The 20789-nt window shown below is 55.9% G+C and overlaps 1 protein-coding gene across 3 annotated transcripts; it reads left to right on the forward strand.

Moving 5' to 3' along the window:
* Window positions 1-14137: 14137 nt before the first annotated feature.
* On the forward strand, window positions 14138-20092 carry IRF5 (interferon regulatory factor 5; the record flags this gene model as incomplete). 3 transcript variants are annotated; one of them, XM_084230382.1, is made up of 8 exons in its annotated part: window positions 14138-14341; window positions 17168-17357; window positions 17695-17768; window positions 18210-18243; window positions 18417-18686; window positions 18966-19358; window positions 19447-19565; window positions 19847-20092. In XM_084230382.1, 8 exons carry the CDS (start codon window positions 14147-14149, stop codon window positions 20090-20092), a joined length of 1521 nt encoding a protein of 506 aa, XP_084086508.1. The 3 variants fall into 3 exon arrangements, with proteins under 3 accessions (XP_084086508.1, XP_084086509.1, XP_084086507.1); XM_084230383.1 differs by having other exon boundaries at window positions 14141-14341; window positions 18216-18243; XM_084230381.1 differs by lacking the exon at window positions 18417-18686 and having other exon boundaries at window positions 14147-14341; window positions 18216-18243.
* Between the last annotated feature and the right edge of the window lie 697 nt (window positions 20093-20789).

Raw genomic sequence — 20789 nt, forward strand, 5'->3', positions numbered from 1 at the left:
GAGGGGCCGGAGGGAGGAAGTGAGGAGAGCTGGCCACATGGGCCTGCAAGGCTGGGAGACTCCTCAGTGCAGCTGGGAAGCAGAGGGAGGTCGGGGCTGGGCCCCAGGCTCTCAGGCGAAGGGACATAGGAGGCGGAGCCTTGAGTCCTGCCAAAGCAGTCTCCCCCTGCCTCGGGGGCCAGCAAGTTGGAAGCCACCCCTCCCCCTGCTCTCGCCCACTCTGCGAGCACCTTAAGGCCAGGCAGTGCTCGCCCCAGGAGCAGCTTGCAGCCCAGGGGAGAGGCCTCCGCCAGCTTGGAGCTCCTCTCACTGGAGCAGCGCGAAGCCAGGGCTGGCGGGGAACAAGGAAGCAGCTGCTCTACACACACCAGACTTAAGGAAAATGGGGCGGGTTTCCAGCAGGGCCCCTGGGATGCTGGGAGGAGGGGCACGCAGAGAGGCTCTCGCAGGGCTGCCAGGTCAAATCCTGATTCTGATGCCTTTTGCCTGTGTGGCCTCGGGCAAGTCACTTAACTCTCTCTCAGTGGCTCATTTTTCTTAAGCTGTGACTTGTAGCTCTAAAAGCATCCACCCCATAGAGAGTTTTTGAGGGTGAAACAAATGAATGGCTGAAAGAGCAACTGCTTTTCTCTACCCGGCACTCAGGCACCAGCTCTTAGAATTTCCTACGTGATCTCTAATCATGCGGGGTAGAGGTGCCTGATTCTCGTTTTGCAGATGAAAAATCTGGGAGCTTTCTTGCCTCTACTCACCACCCACCCCAGCATCCTAAGCCTTGGCCCCAATGCCAAGGCCACCCCTCACTGGTTGGTCCAACGAGCTCAAGTCTTGCTGGTTGTAAACCACAGAGCCCGCGTTCAGTGACAGGTCCTCGGAACTCCAAGGCCAGGCCGGGCCTGGCCACCTTGACCCTTGACCACACAGCCTGCCTCACCCTTCGAATCACTCTACCCAGCCTCTCCGAGAGGAGATGTGCTTCCGCCAGCTTTGGGGCGCCTTTCTCTCCTGGAGTCCCCGAAGGAGGGCGCGGCGGGCGTACATCACCAGGAGCTCAAGCCTCCCAGGCGTCCCTGGTCACCCAGACTACTCCTAGCTCTGGGTGTCCTCACTCTGCCCTGCCCTTCCCCCTGCCTGCTCGAGCCCCACCCCTGCCTCACCCCCTGCTTCACACCCATCCCCCACCACCTCCTCTGACCAACCTGTGTCAGACACCAGGAGAACAGCTCACCTCTTGGTTGATATTCTCTCTTCAAAATCATGAGCACAAGTGTCAACGGACATGCAGCACCCCCAGGAACACAGTCCAGTTTCCCGTCACTTCCACGGCCCACTCCCTGCCCGGCAGACCCTCTCCTTCCTCCTCAGTGTTTCCCTGGTTCTGCCCTTACCCACTGCTTGATCTTGGCAAGTCCTTGAACCTGCCTGAGCTCAGGTGGCTCCCTGTGAGAGGGGGTAAGGTATCTCTGTCACGGGTGTTGGAAGGATTGTCTTAGCCCCGGTTCCCTAAGACAGAGCCCGAGACAACGGCTCATATGCACGTTTATTTGGAATATGACCCCAGGGAGCAGGCATGAGAGATGAGGAGAGCAAAACAAGGAAGGGCGGGAAGCATGCCAGGTGGCACTATGGAGAAACCAGCCTCTTCTGTGGTGCCTGCGTGTCCCATCCTGTGGGACCATCTGAGCCTGAAGAAAGCATCTGGGGACCATCCACCAGGGCATTGGTGCTCTGGGCAAAGGAGCCCCGCAGGGCATGAGTGGCTCCCTGTTGGCATGAGTGGGTACTCAAGTGGACTGTCTCCATCTCTTATTCACAGATCAACCAAATGCACATGATTTGGAGTTCGCCGATTGTTCCGGCTTACACCCCAGGCTGATTTCTTTCTCAGCACATTTTACTGAATCACTGCTGGGACCAATGCTCCTGCCGACTTGAAGGCAGAAATCCCCTCCAATGGTGCCTGGCTTAGAATCTTCTGGGTTGGTCTCCCCAGCACTGCTTGCCCGGGTCTTCTCTACATTCAACCCCTCCCAGACGATGGCCACAACCAGCCCTGAGGTCTTTCAGGTCAGTGTAGTGCTTTTTCCGGAGTTCCTCCCAGGCAGGAAGAACTTCAAGGCCACCAGGCTGATTTCATTCTGCGCGGCGGCTTGTCTATCTCTGCCAGCAGGGGGTGCTGCTCGCCACCGGCTTGGTGTCGATGAAGGTTCTGGCAGTGTTAGCTGTGGTTCCAGCTGGCTGGCCCCTGACCTTGACCAGTCTCTTGACTCCCTTGGCAGTCAGGCTCTGAGCTGCCCACGCTCACTTTCCCGCTCAGGCTAGCCAGAGGGGACACATCTCACAGGAGAGTGGACCAAGATTGGCCAAGGGGCCTCTGGTCAAGGGGTTGGTCTCTCCCAACTCCTTGGCCCCAGCCCACAGTTTAGAGTCTAACCACAGACAGAGAGGCTGGAAGGAGGGGAATGGGGGTAAAGTGAAGGCACTGGTTGTTCTGGTGCCCAGTGCTAACCCCAGGAAACATTTTCTCCTCTTTGTAACAGAAATTCACCCATCCAAAGTGTGTGACCAACATCACAATTTCAGAACATTTCATTCACCCCCAAAACTCAACCCTGTACCCTTTAGCATTCACACCTCTTTCCTACCATCACCCATCCCTCAGGCCTAGGTAACCACGCGTGTACATTTTTTCCCAATGCATTTACCTCTTCTGGACATTTCATATAAGTGAATCATTCAACGTATAGTCCTTAGTCCTTTGTATCTGTCTTGGACCTGGATCAGCACATTGCTCCTTTCCATGGCCAAATAATATTGCATTTTATGCATATAGTGTATTTTATTTATCTAGTCATTAGTGGATAGACCTTCGGGTTATTGCCACTTTGATGAATACTATGAACATTCATGTGCAAGTTTTGGGGTGAACACATGCCTTACTTTCTCTTGGGTGTATAACCAGGAGTGGGTGGCCGAGCCATGTGGTAACTCTATCTTCAGCTTTTCGAGGAACTGGCTAGCCGTCTCCCAGAGTGGTTGCACCATTCTCCATTCCAGCAATATGAAGTTTCCAATTTCTCCATGTTCTCAACAACACTTATTATTATCTGTTTTTTAATTGCAGTCACCCTAGTGGGTGTTAAGGGGTATGTCCTCGTGGTTTGATTTGCATTTCCCTAATGACTCACGATGCTGAACATCTTCACATGTGCTTATTAGTCATTTCTGTATCAGTGTATTCAAATTACTTGTCTGTTTTAAAACTGAGTTGTCTTTTTATTATTTAGAACTCTTTACATATTCTAGATACAAGTCTCTTATCAGGTCTATGGTTCATCAATATTTTCTCCCATTCTGTGGTTTGTCTTTTTACTTTTGGTGTTACTGTTTTTTTGCCAGTTCCCCCACCCACTTCCAGACTCCTTCCTTTCCCCACTTGTTTCATGGTGTCCTTTACAACACAAAAGTTTTACATTTTGATGAAGTGCAATTTATCTGGGTTTTTGTTGTTGTCACTTTTACCTTTGGTGTCAAGGAACCATAACTTAATTTAAGGTTAGAAAGATTTTTCCTTAATCTTAGCCTTATAAGATTTTATAGCATTAACTCTAACAAGTCTTCAACCCTTGGTCTCATCCCAGCTGACTCTCAGGAGCAGGAGGTGCTATCTGCTAAGCTGTGGTTCAAGAGGGAGGACCCCCGGAGAAACACCTGAGGAGGGGATATGCCATAGGTCTCCTGGGCTCCCACCCTGACCCCCACCCCAGCCCCAATGCTGACTCTTGGAGCCCAGAGACTCGGAGCCCCTCCTGAGAGCATTGCCAGGAGATCTGGGGCCTCATTAACTCCTCTACCACGTTGGGAGCAGAAAGGGCAGCTGGGGGTGAGGGACAGTCCCAAGGAGCTCTGGGCTGCCAGAGAGTGGGGACATTCCCAGGCCTCACCAAGGGCAGCTGGTCATAACAGGCAACCTCCACTGTGGAAGCAGCTACTGCTCTGTTTACATTAGTGCCAGCTCTACCGAGCACCAGCCCCGGGCAGCTCACTGTGGCTGACGGCATAGCATTGGCCCCAAGGACATAGACTCAGGACACTGACAGCTTCACCCAGGCTGCACAGCTAGGACTGAACCCAGGTCTGTCTAACTCAAAAGTGAGCACATCTCACTCATGATCTGGTTCAAATCCCAGTGGCCCATTGTACTAGTTGCTGTGTGCCGTGGAGTGAACTGCCTAACCTTCCTGGACTTCCATGCCTTCATCTCTAAAATGAAGAGAAACACCCCTATTTGTACAGCCCGGGGGGGAGACTCAAATATGGCTCCAGTGTTGGGTGCGGAGTAGGTGAAATATTAAATACTGTTGTGGGTTGAACTGTGCTCCCCCCCTCTCGCCCCCAGAATCTTATGTTGAAGTCTCCCCCTCCCCAGATGTGACCTTATTTGGAAACAGAATCAAGCAGAGGTATTGGTTCAGATGAGGTCATTGGGGTGGGCCGAATTCTGATGGGAGTCCTTATCCAAAGGGGAAATCAGGACACAGATATAACAGATGTGAAGGTGAAGATCAGAGTGATGCTTCTAGAGCCAAGGAACACCAAAGATAACACCTGGAACACAAAGAAGGGAGCTAATGACGTGTTCAAGTTCAACAGGTCAGCAAATTACTCAGCTTGCTCCTTTGTAAGTGGGGATACTAATGATGCCCACTTCATAGTGGCTGCTGGTGGCAATTAAATGCAATGATGTGTGAGCAGTGGTTAGCGGTGTCTAGCGTGTACTAAGGCCTCATTAGTATTATCTGGATGCATTTGCTCCTCTGGTCAGCCTAGCCTGGGCCTGCCCGCTCCAGAACACCACCTCCATGTCCAACAGGGCCTATGCAGACACCTATGGACTCTGGGCTTCAGCCAAGTTTGTTTGAGACAAAAGGAGACATGGACGTCCACGGCTGGCTCCTAGGGGGTCAGGGTGGCCTTTGCCTTCACAAAAGCAGGGACCCAGCCCTTTCCAGGGAGGAACCCACTGGAAGACTGGGGGTTCCGAGTTGAACTTCCTCCTCCCCCCTTCCTCCTTGTCCAGGTGCCTCGTGCTCTACAGTGAGACCCCCAGGCAGACAGGAAGGATGGAGGCCCTGACCCCTTCCGTGACAGAGGCCAGAGCAGAGAGGGAAGTGGTTTGAACGAAACACTGAGCTAAGCAGATTTTGGAAGTGCTTGAATCAGACCAAGCGCTATGGGCAGAGAGATGAGGGGTGTCTGGGGAGGCGTCCTGAATTCTGTCCTGTGGAGGATGTGAGCGGGAAGATCCACAGGAGGACAGGCGGGGAACCTGCAGGGAGACAGGGTGGGAGGGGGCGGACAGTAACATGCTGACTTCAAGGCCACCAGGCTGATTTCCTGAATTCTGTCCTGTGGAGGATGTGAGCAGGAGGATCCGCAGGAGGACAGGCGGGGAGCCTGCAGGGAGACAGGGTGGGAGGGGGCGGACAGTAACATGCTGACTTCAAGGCCACCAGGCCACTTGCCCAGGCAGCTGGGCTGGGATAGAGTCCCAGGACAATTTGAGAAGGCTTGGCCACATTTTTTTAAAGGGGATGGTGGAGCAAAGGGAACCCTGGTACATGGCTGGTGGGAATGTGAACAGGTGAAGCCAGTAGAACAACAGTATGGAGATTGCTTTTAAAATTTCCAATAGAATTTCCACTTCTGGGGCCTCCCTGGTGGCACAAGGGGTTAAGAACCGCACTATGAAGCAATCAGCAGCCTCTGCAGCACTAGTCTGCAGAAAGAGACCCACATGGCCCAGCAGACCTCTCCTGTCTCTCCTGCTGCTCCCCTCACCAGTGTATTTCAGTGGACCTGCCTGTTCTGCTCCCCACTCTGTCCCTGGTGAATCCTCTCACTCCCCTCCCCCAACGCATCTCTGGCCTGTACCCCAGCTCTTGTATGCATAAATAAATATTTTTTTTTTTTTAAAAAAAAGAATTTCTACTTCTGGCTATTTATCTGAAGAATATGGAAATGCTAACTCAAAAAGGCTGGATGTTGTTCCTTGCAGCATTATTCACAATAACCAAGATAGGGAAACAGAGTGGAATACCACAGGGCTATTTGAAAAAAAGGTGAAATTTTGCCAGTTGTGACATGAATGGATCTTGAGGGGATTATGCTAAGTGAAGTAAGTCAGATGGAGAAAGATAAACACCACCATATATGGAAGACAAAGAAACAAAACAAATGAATAAACAAAGCAAAACAAAAACAAACCTTAAATTCTGACAACTGAATGGCAGCTATTACAATAAAAAGGAAAAAAAAAAGACAAAGAATGGTGGTTACCAGGAAGAGAGGGAGGTTGGGGAGCAAGTAAAATGATTTTGAATGGACACTAGATTTTGGTGGTGATCATAATGCAGTGTAGTCAGGAATTGAAATATAAAGTTGTACCCCTGAAAGTTATAAATCAGTATCACCTTAGCTAAAAAAAAAAATAGTAAAACAATCAAAATTCAAAATAAAAGAGTGGATGAGAAATAAAAGGATCTGAATTAGAGAAAGAGACATAGTTTCTGAGTTTCTGAGGGTTTCAGGGCCTGCTAGAGCTGTGGGCCGACAATCCAGAGTGGAATCCATGGGGGTGGGGTGGGAGTTAAGTTGCAGGGAGCCAGAAAGGAGTAATAACTGTTCTTCAGGGGCCAAGGGGCAGAGAGCAGGGCCTGGAGGGCAGCTACAGCTTCCCAGGCCTCAGGCCACGTGAAGAGATTGAGAGAATACAAACCCGGAGACGGAGATAAAGTGAGGCATCCGGGTGACAATGCTGGGCAAGTGGGGGACTTCCAGGTCAATGCCCCAGAAAGCTGTGAAGAGGTTGCAGTGGGTAAGAAAATGAGAAGAAGCCCAGCTGCTGTGTCCTGAGCGTTGATGATAATGAAGCTGTGTGCGTGTCAGAAAAGGTGGCTCGCGCTTCCCAGACAGGGGTAGAGTGGCCTGGTTAAACATAAGTCAGGTCACATCTTAAGCACTGACTGCCTCACTCCATGGAACAGCAGCTCCAGGAGGGCGGTGGGGGGGTGCGGGGGGGCGGGGCGGGCTAGTAGTGTAGAATGCCAATCACCAATTTGTCCAGGCAAGGACATCGTGCTCATGACATATTTGATGAATTTAGGCCTCATGGCCAATCTGTGATGTTCTCAGTCTCACTTTACAGGCAGGAAATGGGGGTTCCACCAGAGTCCAGGGTTTCCTCAATTCACACAATCCTGGGTGACTACTCATTAGACCCCAGAGCCCATGTCCTGTCTACAAGTTACCTGAAAAGGGAGCTGGACTAGTGTCTGAGGAAAAAGTCTACCTGAGGAATGTTTTTTTTTTTTTTTTAAGATTTGAGCGTAAAGTAGTTCTTTTTTTTATAATATTCTTTTTTTTTTTTTTTAAGATTTATTTATTTATTTATACAAGCGCTGGATACAGTCAGAAGCACGGGAGGGTGAGAGAATTCACCAGAGCCAGAGCGGGGAGCAGAGCAGGCAGAAGGACCGAAGTACACTGCTGAGGGGAGCAGCGGGCGGCAGGAGAGGTCTGCGCGCCATGTGGGACCCTCCTCTGGTGGCCAGGGAGCAGCCGGGGATCAAACCGGTGCTGCAGAGGTTGCAGGCAGCTTCACAACCCAGCGCTCAACCGCTGCACCACCAGGGAGGCCCTACCTGAGAAATCTTGAAAGGCTGGGCCCGAAGGGTGGGTCCCCTCGAAAGGAGGTTTGGGGACAAAGGAGTTGTTTTCTTCCAGGCCTGCATGGAAAGGGCAGGTCCAGAGTTGGGAAAACTTGTTGAGCTGCCCTCGGATCTGTATCTTCTCCCCCTCATTGCCCATCCTGGCTTTTTTCAGTTCCCTGTTGTGACATGGTTACCAACCCCACCCTACACTCCTGCACCGTAGCTTCTACCAGAATCAGGCCTCTCCCCACACCCTCAGCCTGACACCTCAATCAGGGAAAGTGCGGGCAGTGGCATCTCACTGTTGGGAGTGAAGGGTCTGGACACTCGTCTCTGCTGGGTCTCCTGGGGCTGTGGAGGCTGAGTTCCTGCTCCCCATGTGCCAGGCCCCATCTAGGGGAACTGGGAGTGGTGGTGAGGGGGTGGGTGTGGCTTCACTTCCCCTTTGCTGATGCTTTGCCCATAAGACCGCCTTGGGAGGCGAAGGACCCTTCCGTTTTGGAAGAGCCCAAGTGATTCTCTCTGCCCACACCGCTTCTTCCCCTGCCATGTCTCCCGGTCCAGGGTGGCTGTTGCTTCCACTTCCCCTGGTGGGGGAAAGTAGGGCCAGAGCCGAGGGCAGCTTCTGCACAGTCCCTATCCCTGGAACCTCACACCAATGCTGTGACCTCGAGAACATCCTGTCCCCTTTCACAGATGACAGAATGAGACACACCGGACTTGCCTAAGGTCACTTTGCTTGAATGCAGCAGGGGAGGATGCAGACTCAAGTGCAGTGACTCCTTCTCCACACAGCCGCTGCAAGGCTCTTGATGAATTTCAGACTCTATGAGGGTGCAGGCCTTGCCTAGACAAGGCAGGAGATGGGGGAGGTCCAGAGCGTAGAATCTCGGGGTTTCAAGTCCCCTCAGATGGTCTGCAGGTATTTGGCAATCAAAGAAGGCTCTTATTGGCTATTGCTCCAGATATATTTTCTGGGTCAACATGGACTATTTTTCTACTAAGCATAACTAATTTCCAGTAAAAAAAAAAAAAAATCCCATTTTGTGGGGGGCTATTTTCAATTCAATAATAGCTTCATTTTAAAGAAAGAAATGTAACCTACCTAGCCACAACTTCCTCATTCACACTTTAAAATTTCAAAATGTGAAATATTCAGCAGACCCAAACAATAAAATATTTTTATATAATTATATTTCCATTTTATATTAGGGCTGGGGTGGGGGAGGATAGGGAGTCAGATACAGAAGAGAAGAAAAAACAAGGAAGGTGGGTAACACAGATGAGGGGTGAGGACCAATCCAGATATTCCAGAGGGGCAGGGGTCAAGGTCAAAGTCTCCTTCATCAACCAATACTACAATACATCCATCAACCAATGTATGTTAAAAACATGGCTTCTAGGGCCTCCAGGGTGGCGCAAGGGGCTAAGCACGGCACTAGGAAGCAGTCCACAGTTCGATCCCTGGCAGGCCAAGGAGTAACCCACATGGCGCAGCAGACCTCTCCTGTCTCACCTGCTGCTCCCCTCAGCAGCTATTTCAGTCAGTCTCCCTGTTCTGTTCCCCGCTCTGTCTCTGGTGAGTCTTCTCACCCCCTGCATCTCTGGCCTGTACCCCAGGTCTTGTATGCATAAATAAATAAATCTTTAAAAAAAAAAAAAAACCTGGGTTCTAAATTTTAAAGGACAAGCAGTACTATCTAGAACTTAGATATTCTAGTTGCTATCTAAAATTTCATTACCCTGCATTTGAAAGTTACTACAGAATATAATGAAGGCCGGGAGTAATCCCTGTCTAAGCTGATTCAAGTGGGTATCAGACTGTAAAATCACAAGTAAAACCAGTGAGGATGAGCTTCCTCACTCAGGAACCTGACCCAGGAGGGAGCAATCAAGGCAGGCTTTCTGAGGAGATGCTGCTGAACAGCAAATTTGAAGAAGGGTGGTAACCAAGGGAAGGATGTGTGAGCGGAGAATGACACCCATTTGTGAAACTGGAAAACCTTACGAGAATGGCGATGGGTGGTCGAGGTAGAGGTGGGACAGGCCACCACGGAGCTGATGTGAGCGTCCCCAAGAGCTAGCAGGAAGAGTTGGGGTAGGCAGTTGAGGGAGGGTGGGGTTGAGAACTAGAGGGTCCCTGCCTGCCCGGGAGATGTGGGTTCTGGGGCCCAGGGGCAGGCCCTGGCAGGCAGAGCGAGGGCTGGGGGCTCTCCAGCTACCCATCCACTCACCCACGTATCCATCTACCATCTATTTCTAGGTGGGCTCCACTGTATGTGGCTGGGCCGCTGCTCTGCGTCTGCACCATCCTTGGGTTTCCTTAGGGCGCGGGCTGGGAAGCTCCGGGACCCTGCAGAGCAGCGCCTGGGCTGCGGGGCTGGGTCCTCCATTTACTATTTTGCGGTTCCAAACTGCCCGAAGAGCCAGGGTCCGTCCAGCCCACCGCGCTGCCTCCGTCTCCCGGGAGGCCCAGGGCTGTCAGGGGCACCCAGCCTGGCCCGATGCTAAGCCCGGGCCCGCGGTCGCCGAGTCAGGGGCCCGAGGGTGGTGCCGCCGGGTGGGGCGGGGCGCAGCCCGCGCGCCGAGGCCGGGGGCGGGGGCGCGCGATGCGGAAGTGTCTGGGAGTCGGAGCTCGGCGGGAGGTGCGGCTCCCCGAGAGTGCAGCTCGGCCCCGCCGCCGGCCGGTGCTCGGGGCGCAGCCACGCGGGCGCAGCGCGGACAGGTAGGTCCCGGCGGCCGCGCGCTCCTCTCCGCGCCCCCGCGGCACCTGCCCGCGGAGGACGGAGCTTTGGAGATGGGCGTGAGCGCTGGGGTGCCGGTGTCCGGCTCCGACCCGCGCCCCAGCTGGGGTGGGCGCCCAGCCCCGCGCGAGGCGGCGGCCTCTGGGGTGTCTCCTCCGCCCGGACGCGGGGGGCGCGCCCCGCACCGGCAGCCGCGGGCCCGCAGACGCGCGGGAGCCGAGGCCGGTCAGCGAAGCCCGCTCGGCGGCGAGGGCCACCGGCTCTGCCGCTGCTCCCCCTGCGAGGTCTCGGCCTTCGCCGGGGATGGGGCGCGCCCCGGGTCTGCCTTGGGCCAGGAGAGCGGCGAGCGCGATGCCCTGTTCCTGCGCGCCCTGCCTTCCTCGCCCCGGCACCCTCTCGCTGTCGGGTACGGGGAAGAGGCTTCGGGAACCTCCCAGGCTCCAGAGGCCGGGGCAGGAATCCGGGCGGCGTGTGGGCAGGTGTGTCAGGTAGAGGCGCTGTCCCGGGAGCCGTGGCCGAGAAGGGAGGCGCTGGCCCTCCCGGCGCAGAAGCAGCACCACTTTTTGAGCTGGTTTCTTTGCCTCCTTCTCTCGAACTTAAAAACGAAATAATTAGGACTCTCGAAGCGCAGGGAAAGTGAAACCGGCGCGGGGATGCCGAGCAGGACCCCGCGAAGACCTGCGCGCCCCGGCGCGGCTTCTCCTGGCGGGGCCGAGGGGCGCCGTGGGGCGCCGGCTCGCGGGACTTTCCCGGCCCGGCCGCAGCCTGGGCACAGCAGGGCGGGGCAGAGGCGGGGGCGCTGCCAGCGGGAGGAGCGGGCCGAGGCCCGGACCCTAAGCCCGCGCCCCGAGGTGGTTCCCAGGCTGACCCGGGAGGTGGTACCTGCGAGGGCAGTCCCGAGGGCAGGGCCTGGTCGGGCCCCCCCAGGCACCCGGAGCCGGGACGACTGTCCGGGACCTGTAAGGACGAGGGCCGGGGCGCTGGAGGGAGCCCCCAGCCCGAGGGAGGCTCCGTGGAGGGGCAGCCAGGCCAGAGGCGGAGCCGCTGCCACCACACCGCTCCCGTGAGCTGTTCCCTGGGATACTGGGGCACAGGGAGGTCTGGGGAGGCACAAGGAAACCACCTGTTCTTTTTTTAACCTGAAGGCGCCTCTTCGGGGATTTCCCCCCTCCACCTCAGCCTTGCCCCATTCTGCTAGGAAGAAGCCCAGGGGCGGGACGCCCCAGAGCCTCAGCTGGTCTCAGGGTGTGGGCAACTCACCCGGAGGGGGCGGGGTGCAGGGTCACGCTGGTGCAGGAGCCCCTCATCTTCCCCCTGAGCTCGGTGTGGGATTTGTGGTAAGACATCTGAAATAGACAAACTGCAAGTGGCAAGGGTTGTTCCCCCACCCACTTAAGTGGCAAAACGTCCTGTCCCCCCGTTGGGGTCCCTGGGCCCACCGTGTTCCAGGCTCCTCAGGTGGTTAGTTCAGCACCTGAGGGGACTTCAGCAGGACCCTGGTTGAGCTGTGGGGGCTCCACACTCCAGCAGGTCCTGGGGCCCCTCTCTATGCTTCACTTACATAGAATTCACCTCTGGGCATTTCGTGGCTCCTGAAAGCCCACACCTCCCATGGAGGTTGATGCAGCTGTTTCTGGTCTTCCCCACTTTGCAGGCCTTAAATTCACAAGTTTAGGTGTGAAGGCTGCAAAAATGTCACCCCAGATCTCCAGATCCCTGAGAAGGCAGGCCTGACAGCTGGCCAGGAGTCTGGCAGAGCCCCTGGCCAGCCTGCTGCCTCTGATGGAAAATTCAAATCTGACTCCCAGTAGTGGGAAGAGGGTGTAGAATGGGCTTTCTCAGGGCAGTGCTGTGGCTTCTGGGCTCCCTTGGGAATCTGGGCAACTTTTTATCCTGAGGGCACATAGGCATTGAGCTGCAGAACTCAGCAGCAGGATGGGCTGAGTCAGATCTAAGTCTGCCTGGGGCCAAGGAGCCCTCCGTGGGATGCGGTGCTCACTTCAAGGTCCTTGTGCACACTGCTGCTGGCAAAACCCTGAGGCTGAATCCCCTGTGCGTAGAACACAGACCCTTCCTTGATCCTGACCTGGCTGGTTGTGGGGGCCCTTTCTCCACACCGTCCGCCTAAACCACCTGCAGAGACTCCAGCTTACTGACCTGCGGGCAGAGTTATATTCGAAAGCCCCTTCACTGAACAGCTGTGCTGGCCTAGACCTGTGTGGGACTTGCCCGACTTCCTCCTTGCGCTGGGCAGGGGAGGAGACCCTTCTGGTCCCCCGGCGACACCACCCCTGGCACAGCTCTGGGTCAACCATTTGTCAGGGCATCATCAGGGAAGTTGGCCTTCCCCTCCATGCCAACAGATTTTTCCGTTGTCCACCTTCACTTAGCCGGCATGGCCTGCTGGCACTGACACTCCCTTCTCTGTTCTAAGACCAGGGCCTAGGGGTGCTGGGAGAGCACTGCAGATGCAGATAGAGTGGGCGAGGTCACCCGATGCTAGGAACCACACCAAATGCTCCCCAGCTGGCTTGAGGGCCGGGGGTGGTGACTGAGAATTTGGTCTTGGGAACCAAATGTGAATTTTCTCCGTATCTGTTCCTTGCCCCAGCTGACAGTCAGGTTTCCGAGTTTTCCACGTCCGGTCCGGCCACTTTCATTTCCCCAGGAGTAGGGTGGAGGCTGGTGCAGAAAGGGGAACTGAACCTCCAGTCTCCTGAGGCCTGCGGGCGGGACGGGGGGCCCCTCACTCTCCCTGTCACAGCCCCAAGCTGGGCACCGCTCTCCACAGAGGTCTGAGGATGGAGAGGCCATCGCAATGGGAGGTGGCGCTTCACAGTCAGAGCCCAAAGCGATACTGGACAGGGACTTTCAGGGGAAGCTGAGGCTCAGTGCTCAAGAACAAAGCAGGCCTGGAATGATGGTCATCTTGGTCAACCTCCCACCCAAGGCAGGCCAGGAAGCCCCCCAGGCTGAAGTCCCCCTACAACCACAGCACACAGGCAGCAGTTCTGCAAGCTGGGTCTAGTCTGCCTCAGCAGAGGCTGTCCCCGTGTTGACTCCAACCCTAGTTCCTTTGTCACAGGGTAGCACCTCAGATGCTCAGGCTAGCTCTCATCGCCACCCCAAGGCATGTTTACCACCCCAGATTCCCCATTTCCTTCAGCCACCTGCCCTGTCTAGTCTGCCCTCCTCGGATCCTCACCTGCATCACAGCCTGCAGCGTTCCTCTGGGGTCTGGTCTCACTCCCTTTAGCCACAGGAGGCCCTGGAAAGAGAGGGCCCCAGAGAGGTGGAGAGCAGGGGGCAGGGCCCACAGGCCAGTGGCCTCTGAGGGGGGTGGGAGCAGAAACAAGGGCAGAGGGAGTGGTGCTGACTGCCCTGGGGAGCTGTGAGACCCCGCCTGGGCAGTTCCTCAGCTGTGTGCACAGGAGCCTGGCAAAAGTGAGGTGCATCCTAGATGCCCAGCGAATGTCTGCTTGGGGGGAGGAACCAGCCTAGGAGACAAGAAGGGCAGGAGTTAAGTGGTTGCTGTCCCTGCCAGAGCCCCAGGAAGTAGACGCGTTAACTGATGGGAATTCTCTCAAGATATGGGGGGGTGGGGGTGGGGGTGGAGAGGCCCCGGGGACCTTCTAGCTGCAAATCTGCTGACGCACCCCCCTTTCACTTTCTCCTGCAGACCCCTTTACCATGAACCAGCCTGCCTCGGGGGTGCCCCCACCTCCCCGTCGCGTGCGGCTGAAACCCTGGCTGGTGGCCCAGGTGAACAGCTGCCAGTACCCAGGGCTTCAGTGGGTCAATGGGGAAAGGAAATTCTTTTACATCCCCTGGCGCCATGCCACAAGGCACGGGCCCAGCCAGGAGGGAGATAACACCATCTTCAAGGTAAGCCTGGACTGTGGTACTACCTAGGGAGGGGCACCCCCTCTAGAAGAAGACCCCCCCACATCTCAATCCGCTCACTCTCCCAGCTGCCTTGCCCTAGGTGACCCCGGGTCTGGACTAAGGGGTCGTGGCATAAACACAGGGTATATCTTTTCTAACCTGATCCCGAGTCAGGCAGGGGCGGAGGGCCCCCCAGGAGGCCCTTCTGGGACACCTGATCTTCTTGTTCTTGGTTCGTTCTCGTTAAGCATGAGCACAGGGGTGGTGTGCGTGTTTAGTACACGTACATGCAAAAAGATGACGTGAGAAGGTAACTGCTATGAGCAGTTTTTGCTTACTTTTTCAGTTTTCTGAGTGTGTGTGTGTGTGTGTGTGTAGATGTGTGTATACATGTGTGAAATGAGAAAATGGAATCAAGCCATGTAATGTTTTAAAATCAGCATTTTCCACTCAGCGTCAGGCCCAGCTTGCCTCTCTAACTATGCCACTGTCACTCTGAGTGACCCCTGAGTGTTCCACTGGCGCAGTCAACACAGCTTAGTCCCCAAGCCCGGTTTTTAGACACTTCAATCGCTTTTAGTGTGGGGATGTCTAAGGCCGCCAGGCCATGCCCACCCTGGAAATGTGTGCCCTTTGCATATCTGAAGTGGTTTCCTTTGGGGTCTGTTCCAAGTGTAGAGCGTTGCTGGCCAGAGAGAATGCTTATTTTTAAAGCTTTGGTGTGTATTTGCACCTCAGAGTTACTTTTTTCAAGGTCCTTTTCAAATTCAGTTCTTATTTTGAATAGGTAGCAGAGTCACCAAATTGAAAAAGTATAAAATGTTTCCAGTCTGCAGTCCCCCGCCCACCCCTGTCCTCCAGCCACCCCCTGCTCCCTAGAGGAGATTCGTAGGACGAGTTTCTTATTTGTCCTTCCTGGAAGACTTCCGTGCATGCACAGTCCACGCGAGTCCCCACTTACCGTCGACCGTGGGTTCTCGGAAACGGCAACTTTAAGAGAAACGAGATTTAATTCATGAACCAATGTGACCACAGAGGCTATGAATAAGAGTTACGCTCCTATGGCATATTTCTGGCCACAAAACATCACCAAACTTCTAAATAAAAACCCCAAACACTTTTAATACTCAGTAGTCATTTGTGCACATTCGTTTTCCAATTCACTTATTGCAGGTGAGGTTTTCCCGTGGATGGAGCCTAATCCAGCCGCTCGGGGCCCAAGGCAGGACCCAGCCTGGGCAGACGCCTTCCATTGCAGGGTGCATCTCTCTCTCTCTCTCACACACACACACACACACACACACACACACACACACACACACACACTCAGACTGGGACACCTGAGACACACCAGTGAACTCATGAGCTTGTGTTTGGGATGTGGGAGGAAATTGGAGCAGACATGGGGAGAACATGCAAACTCCACCTGGGATTTGAGTTTTTCCCCCTCATCAATGTTATAACAAACAATACTGAACAAAACGGTGTTATCTGAGGAACTGCTGTGTGTATCGTCCTCTCCCCACAGTTCGCAACACTGGCAGATGCAGCCCACTGACACGCCAGTCTATAAAAAGCATCTTCCTCTATAAAGTACTCCATTTGAGGGCCTCCCTAGAATAAAGTCTCAGCGCTATCACTGCAATGGCATGAGTTCGATTCCCAGCCAGGGAGCAACCCACATGGAGCAGCAGACCTCCCCTGTCTCACCCGCTGCTCCCCTCAGCAGGGTATTTCAGTAGATCTGCCTGTTCTGCTCCCCACTCTGTCTCTGGTGAATCCTCTCACTGTTCCCCGCACCTCTGGCCTATGCCCCAGTTCTTCTATGCAGAAAAAAAAGAATAATAAAGTATTCCATTTGATGGGTTGATTATAATTTCACTGGCTCCATTGGCCAATGTCCAGCTTATTGGGGGCCTTTGCTTTTATATAAACAGTGCTGCCACAGCAGATGAACTTGTCTGTGCAGAATTTTCTGTGGATGCTTCTGATTCATAGGACCAATTCCTAAAAGCTGAATTGCTGGGTCAAAAGATAGAAACAGGGCCTCCCTGGTGGCGCAGCGGTTGAGCGCTGGGTTGCGAAGCTGCCCACGGCCTCTGCGGCACCAGTTCGATCCCCGGCTGCTCCCCGGCCACCAGAGGAGGGTCCCACGTGGCGCGCAGACCTCTCCTGCCGCCCGCTGCTCCCCTCAGCAGTGTGCTTCGGTCCTTCTGCCTGCTCTGCTCCCCGCTCTGGCTCTGGTGAATTCTCTCACCCTCCCGCGCGCTTCTGACTATACCCAGTGCTTGTATAAACAAAACAAACAAACAAACAAATAAATAAATAAACATGCCTCTATTAAAAAAAAAAAAAGATAGAAACACTTGTAATCCTGGTATCACCCAACTGCCCCCCAAGATAATGCCCCCACAGCTGAAGCGTTAAACCCATCCTGCACAGACACAGGAGGGCTTTGCAGACACTCCTGCCCAGTCTTCACCCCACCCTGGGAGGTGGGCACCGGTGGGGAAACCAAAGGAAAGAGAGGCGGTGACAAGCCCCTGGCACAGCTGGTGAGTGGCAGGTTCTGGATTCCAGCCCAGTGCTACTCCAGATCCACGGCTCTCATCCTCCATGGCGGCGCCCTCCGCAGATGACGTGTTGGCACCGGGGAATGGGGGAACGGGGAGTTGTGGCTCTGACTCCCGGGACCCTGGGGCTTGGCCGGGCGCAGTGTGCATCTGAGGGTCTCACTGCACCAGCGACTCTGGGGGCCCGGGGCGGGGCTAGGGCTTCGGAGAGGGGCCAGGTTCTCTGCGGTCACCTCTCTCCTTCCTGCCCCAGGCCTGGGCCATGGAGACGGGGAAATACACGGAGGGCGTGGATGAGGCGGACCCCGCCAAGTGGAAGGCCAACCTGCGCTGCGCCCTGAACAAGAGCCGCGACTTCCGCCTCAGATACGACGGGCCCCGCGACATGCCCCCGCAGCCCTACAAGATCTACGAGGTCTGCTCCGGTGGCCCCGCTCCCGCAGGTACCTGCCTGGACCTGGGGCGGCCGCCTGGGGGGGGACCCCTGCCGTGAGCAGTGGCTGGGGACACGCTGCTGGGTCATGACCCAGGGCTCCTGGCGGCCAGCTGTCCGGCTCGGCCTTCCCTGCCCTCTCGGTTCCTGGCTTCAGTGTCCAGGCCCGGAGCCGCGTGCTGGGGTGGGGATGGGGGGTCCCCTGTGCCTTCATGTCACTCTGGGTGGGCAGCTCTGGGGAGGGGGGGAAGCGACAGCGGGCGCTGCAGCCCCGTGGAGCCCTGCTGGCTCCCTCTTCTGACCCCCCACTGGTCCTCCCCATCTTTCTGTTCCCCCTCTCTCTGCAGAGCCCCACCCCGGCGAGGATCACGCCTTCGGCGCCGGGGCCGGAGAGGAGGAGGAGGAGGAGGAAGAGGAGGAGGTGAGCCGCTGCCACCTGGGCGGGTGCTGCCCACACCTGCGTGGGCCTTGTCTGGCTTTAGGCTGCCGCAGCCCCGTCCCGCTAGAGCCTCCGTCTTCCTGTGACCCTCCTCTGAGCTGCTTGTCCCGGGTCCTGAGGATGAGAACAAAGTCCACACCTTGGGCCCCTGGGTCTTTGTTGGTGCGGAGCTCGCCCTGCAGCGGCTGGGGCTTCCCTCTGCCGCTCCCTGCCTGCAGCAGGCAGCGTGGGCACAGACACTGAGTGCTTCGGGCTGCCAGGACGCAGGCCTGGGGCTGGAGGCCGGCCTGGCCTCCGCTCCCCGATGGCCCACACGTGCCTGTGGTTCTCATATGGTGTTTCTTCAACTTCAGATCAGGTTAATCACCTGTGCTCCCTGTCTCTCCTGCCTCTCTCCCTCCTCTGTTCTTCTCTTCCCTTCAGCTCCAGAGGATGTTACCAAGCCTGAGCCTCACAGGTGGGCACGTGAGTCTGTGTGGCTGGGCCCCTAGTGTAGGAGAGGCTGCGGTGTCTTAGGTACCCAGGAGGGGGCCTGAGGGAGGCTGACAGGAGGCACAGGGTGGGGAGGAGGGCCTGAGAGGTGGGTCTGCAAGCGGCACTAACAGCTCTGCCCACTCCTATCCTCTGTAGAAGTAGTACAGTCCGGCCCTACCCTGCCACCCTATTCTGTACCCAAAGAAGACATCAAGTGGCCACCCACTCACCAGTCACCTGTGGTGGTGGGTCCCCCGGCTCCAGACCCCAGCCTCCTGGTACCTGCCCCTGGCAACCCTGCTGGCTTTGGGGACCTTCTCCCTGAAGTCGTGCCAGGCCTGGAGCCGGAGTCCATGGCTGCCAGCCTGCCCTCCACATGCGAACAACTCCTGCCCGACCTGCTGATCAGCCCACACATGCTGCCTCGTAAGGCCCCGGGGTGGGCTGGGCAGGGTAAAGCGGCGCTGGGGGGCTGGGGTGGGCTTGCCAGGGGAATGGAGGGTGATAAAGGAAAGAAGAGAAATGCCCATGCTAGTCCCTTCTGGTGGGAGGAAGTCCCAGGCCTGCGTCCTGACAGCCCGAAGCACTCAGTGTCTGTGCGCACGGACCAGACTTGGGCTTGACCACCGGGCAGAGAAAGCCAGCGGGGTGCAGGCTGGGGAGCACAGGGCTCATGGGCGGCGGGCCTGCCCCTCTGCCCCGCAGTGACTGACCTGGAGATCAAGTTCCAGTACCGGGGGCGTCCGCCCCGCGCCCTCACCATCAGCAACCCGCAAGGCTGCCGGCTCTTCTACAGCCAGCTGGAAGCCACCCAGGAGCAGGTGGAGCTCTTCGGGCCTGTGAGCCTGGAGCAAGTGCGCTTCCCCAGCGCCGAGGACATCCCCAGCGACAAGCAGCGCTTCTACACCAACCAGCTGCTGGATGTCCTGGACCGTGGGCTCATCCTCCAGCTGCAGGGCCAGGACCTGTATGCCATCCGCCTCTGCCAGTGCAAGGTGTTCTGGAGCGGGCCCTGCGCCTCAGCCCACAACTCACAGCCCAACCCCATCCAGCGGGAGGTGAAGACCAAGCTCTTCAGCCTGGAGCATTTTCTCAATGGTGAGGGCCCCACGCTGTGTTTCTCTGGCCTCTGCTCACTCAGGGGCAGCGTTCTAGCCTCTGACCAGGGGTCTTGATCTCGCTATAGAGCTCATCCTATTCCAGAAGGGCCAGACCAACGCCCCACCACCGTTCGAGATCTTCTTCTGCTTTGGGGAGGAGTGGCCTGACCGAAAACCCCGAGAAAAGAAGCTCATCACCGTGCAGGTATAACACCATCTCCCACCCCCGGCCCTACGTTAGCCTGAATATTGGAGGATCCTGGGCTACACACTTGCCCTAGGTGGAGGCTCAGGACTCTGGGCAGTGTGCATTTGGCAACCAGAGATAAGGAGGCCCAGGGCTGCCCACACGTGAGTAACCTGTTTGCAAAGTAGATAGTGGTTCCCCATCTTCCTGATGGTTGAGGTCTTCCACCGGCCCCCTGGTGGGTGTTCTCAGGCACAACTAGATTTGGCTGACCTGCCAGGGTCCTCTCTGCCCCCCAGGTGGTGCCCGTAGCAGCACGGTTGCTGCTAGAGATGTTCTCAGGGGAGCTTTCTTGGTCGGCTGATAGTATCCGGCTACAGATCTCAAATCCAGACCTCAAAGACCACATGGTGGAACAGTTCAAGGAACTCCATCACCTCTGGCAGACCCAGCAGCGCTTACAGCCCGTGGCCCAGGGCCCTCCAGTGCCAGGCCTCGGTGCTGGCCAGGGGCCCTGGCCCATGCACCCGGTTGGCATGCAATAATGAGACTGTGGATAGTGGCTGGCCCAGGCTTCCTTGGTTACTTTGTGGACTGATGTGCAGGTGATGGCCCCAGTGGGCACCTGATTGACTATCTCTGGGTCTCCTGGAAATGGATTTGGGTCAAGGAGAGGTTGGTTCCAGGAGAACCGAGTTCCAGGTCCTCCTTGTGGAAGTTGAAGGAAGCTGGAAGTCGGCTTTGCTTTGGGGACTCTGTCTTCCTGGACCTACATTTCCTCCACTAGCTCTGGGCAGCTGGTCCTGGGGGAACTCAGCCATCAGCACCCTTGAGTGGGGGAAGACGCACCACCCCTGGGGCCTAGTTATACAGAGGAATTGTTCCAGAATGGCCTAGTCTGATGGTTGCCCCATTTCCTCTGGCAAAAGTGCCAAGTGCTGGGGGCCAAGTTGCCCTAGCAGGGCCTCTGCAGGGCACAGGCCTGATTTTGGGGCTCCCTGGTTTGAGACTCACCTCCTCATCTTTCTCCCACCTGAAATCAAAATGAGCACTTAGGTATTACACCAGGTACTTAAGGCTGGCAGCTACCTCCCTTGAAGTCTGAGAACCTGGGATAGAAAGTAGTATTTTATGTATTTTTGGATTAATAAATGTTAAAAACAGACCCAGCTGTTTCTTTCCGTTTTCTAGTACCAGTTGCTTCCAGACCCTGCTTCTCATGCCAGCTGGACCTTTCCCCTA

This window comes from Talpa europaea (genome assembly GCF_964194135.1).
Source record: "Talpa europaea genome assembly, chromosome: 3".
NCBI lineage: Eukaryota > Metazoa > Chordata > Mammalia > Eulipotyphla > Talpidae > Talpa > Talpa europaea.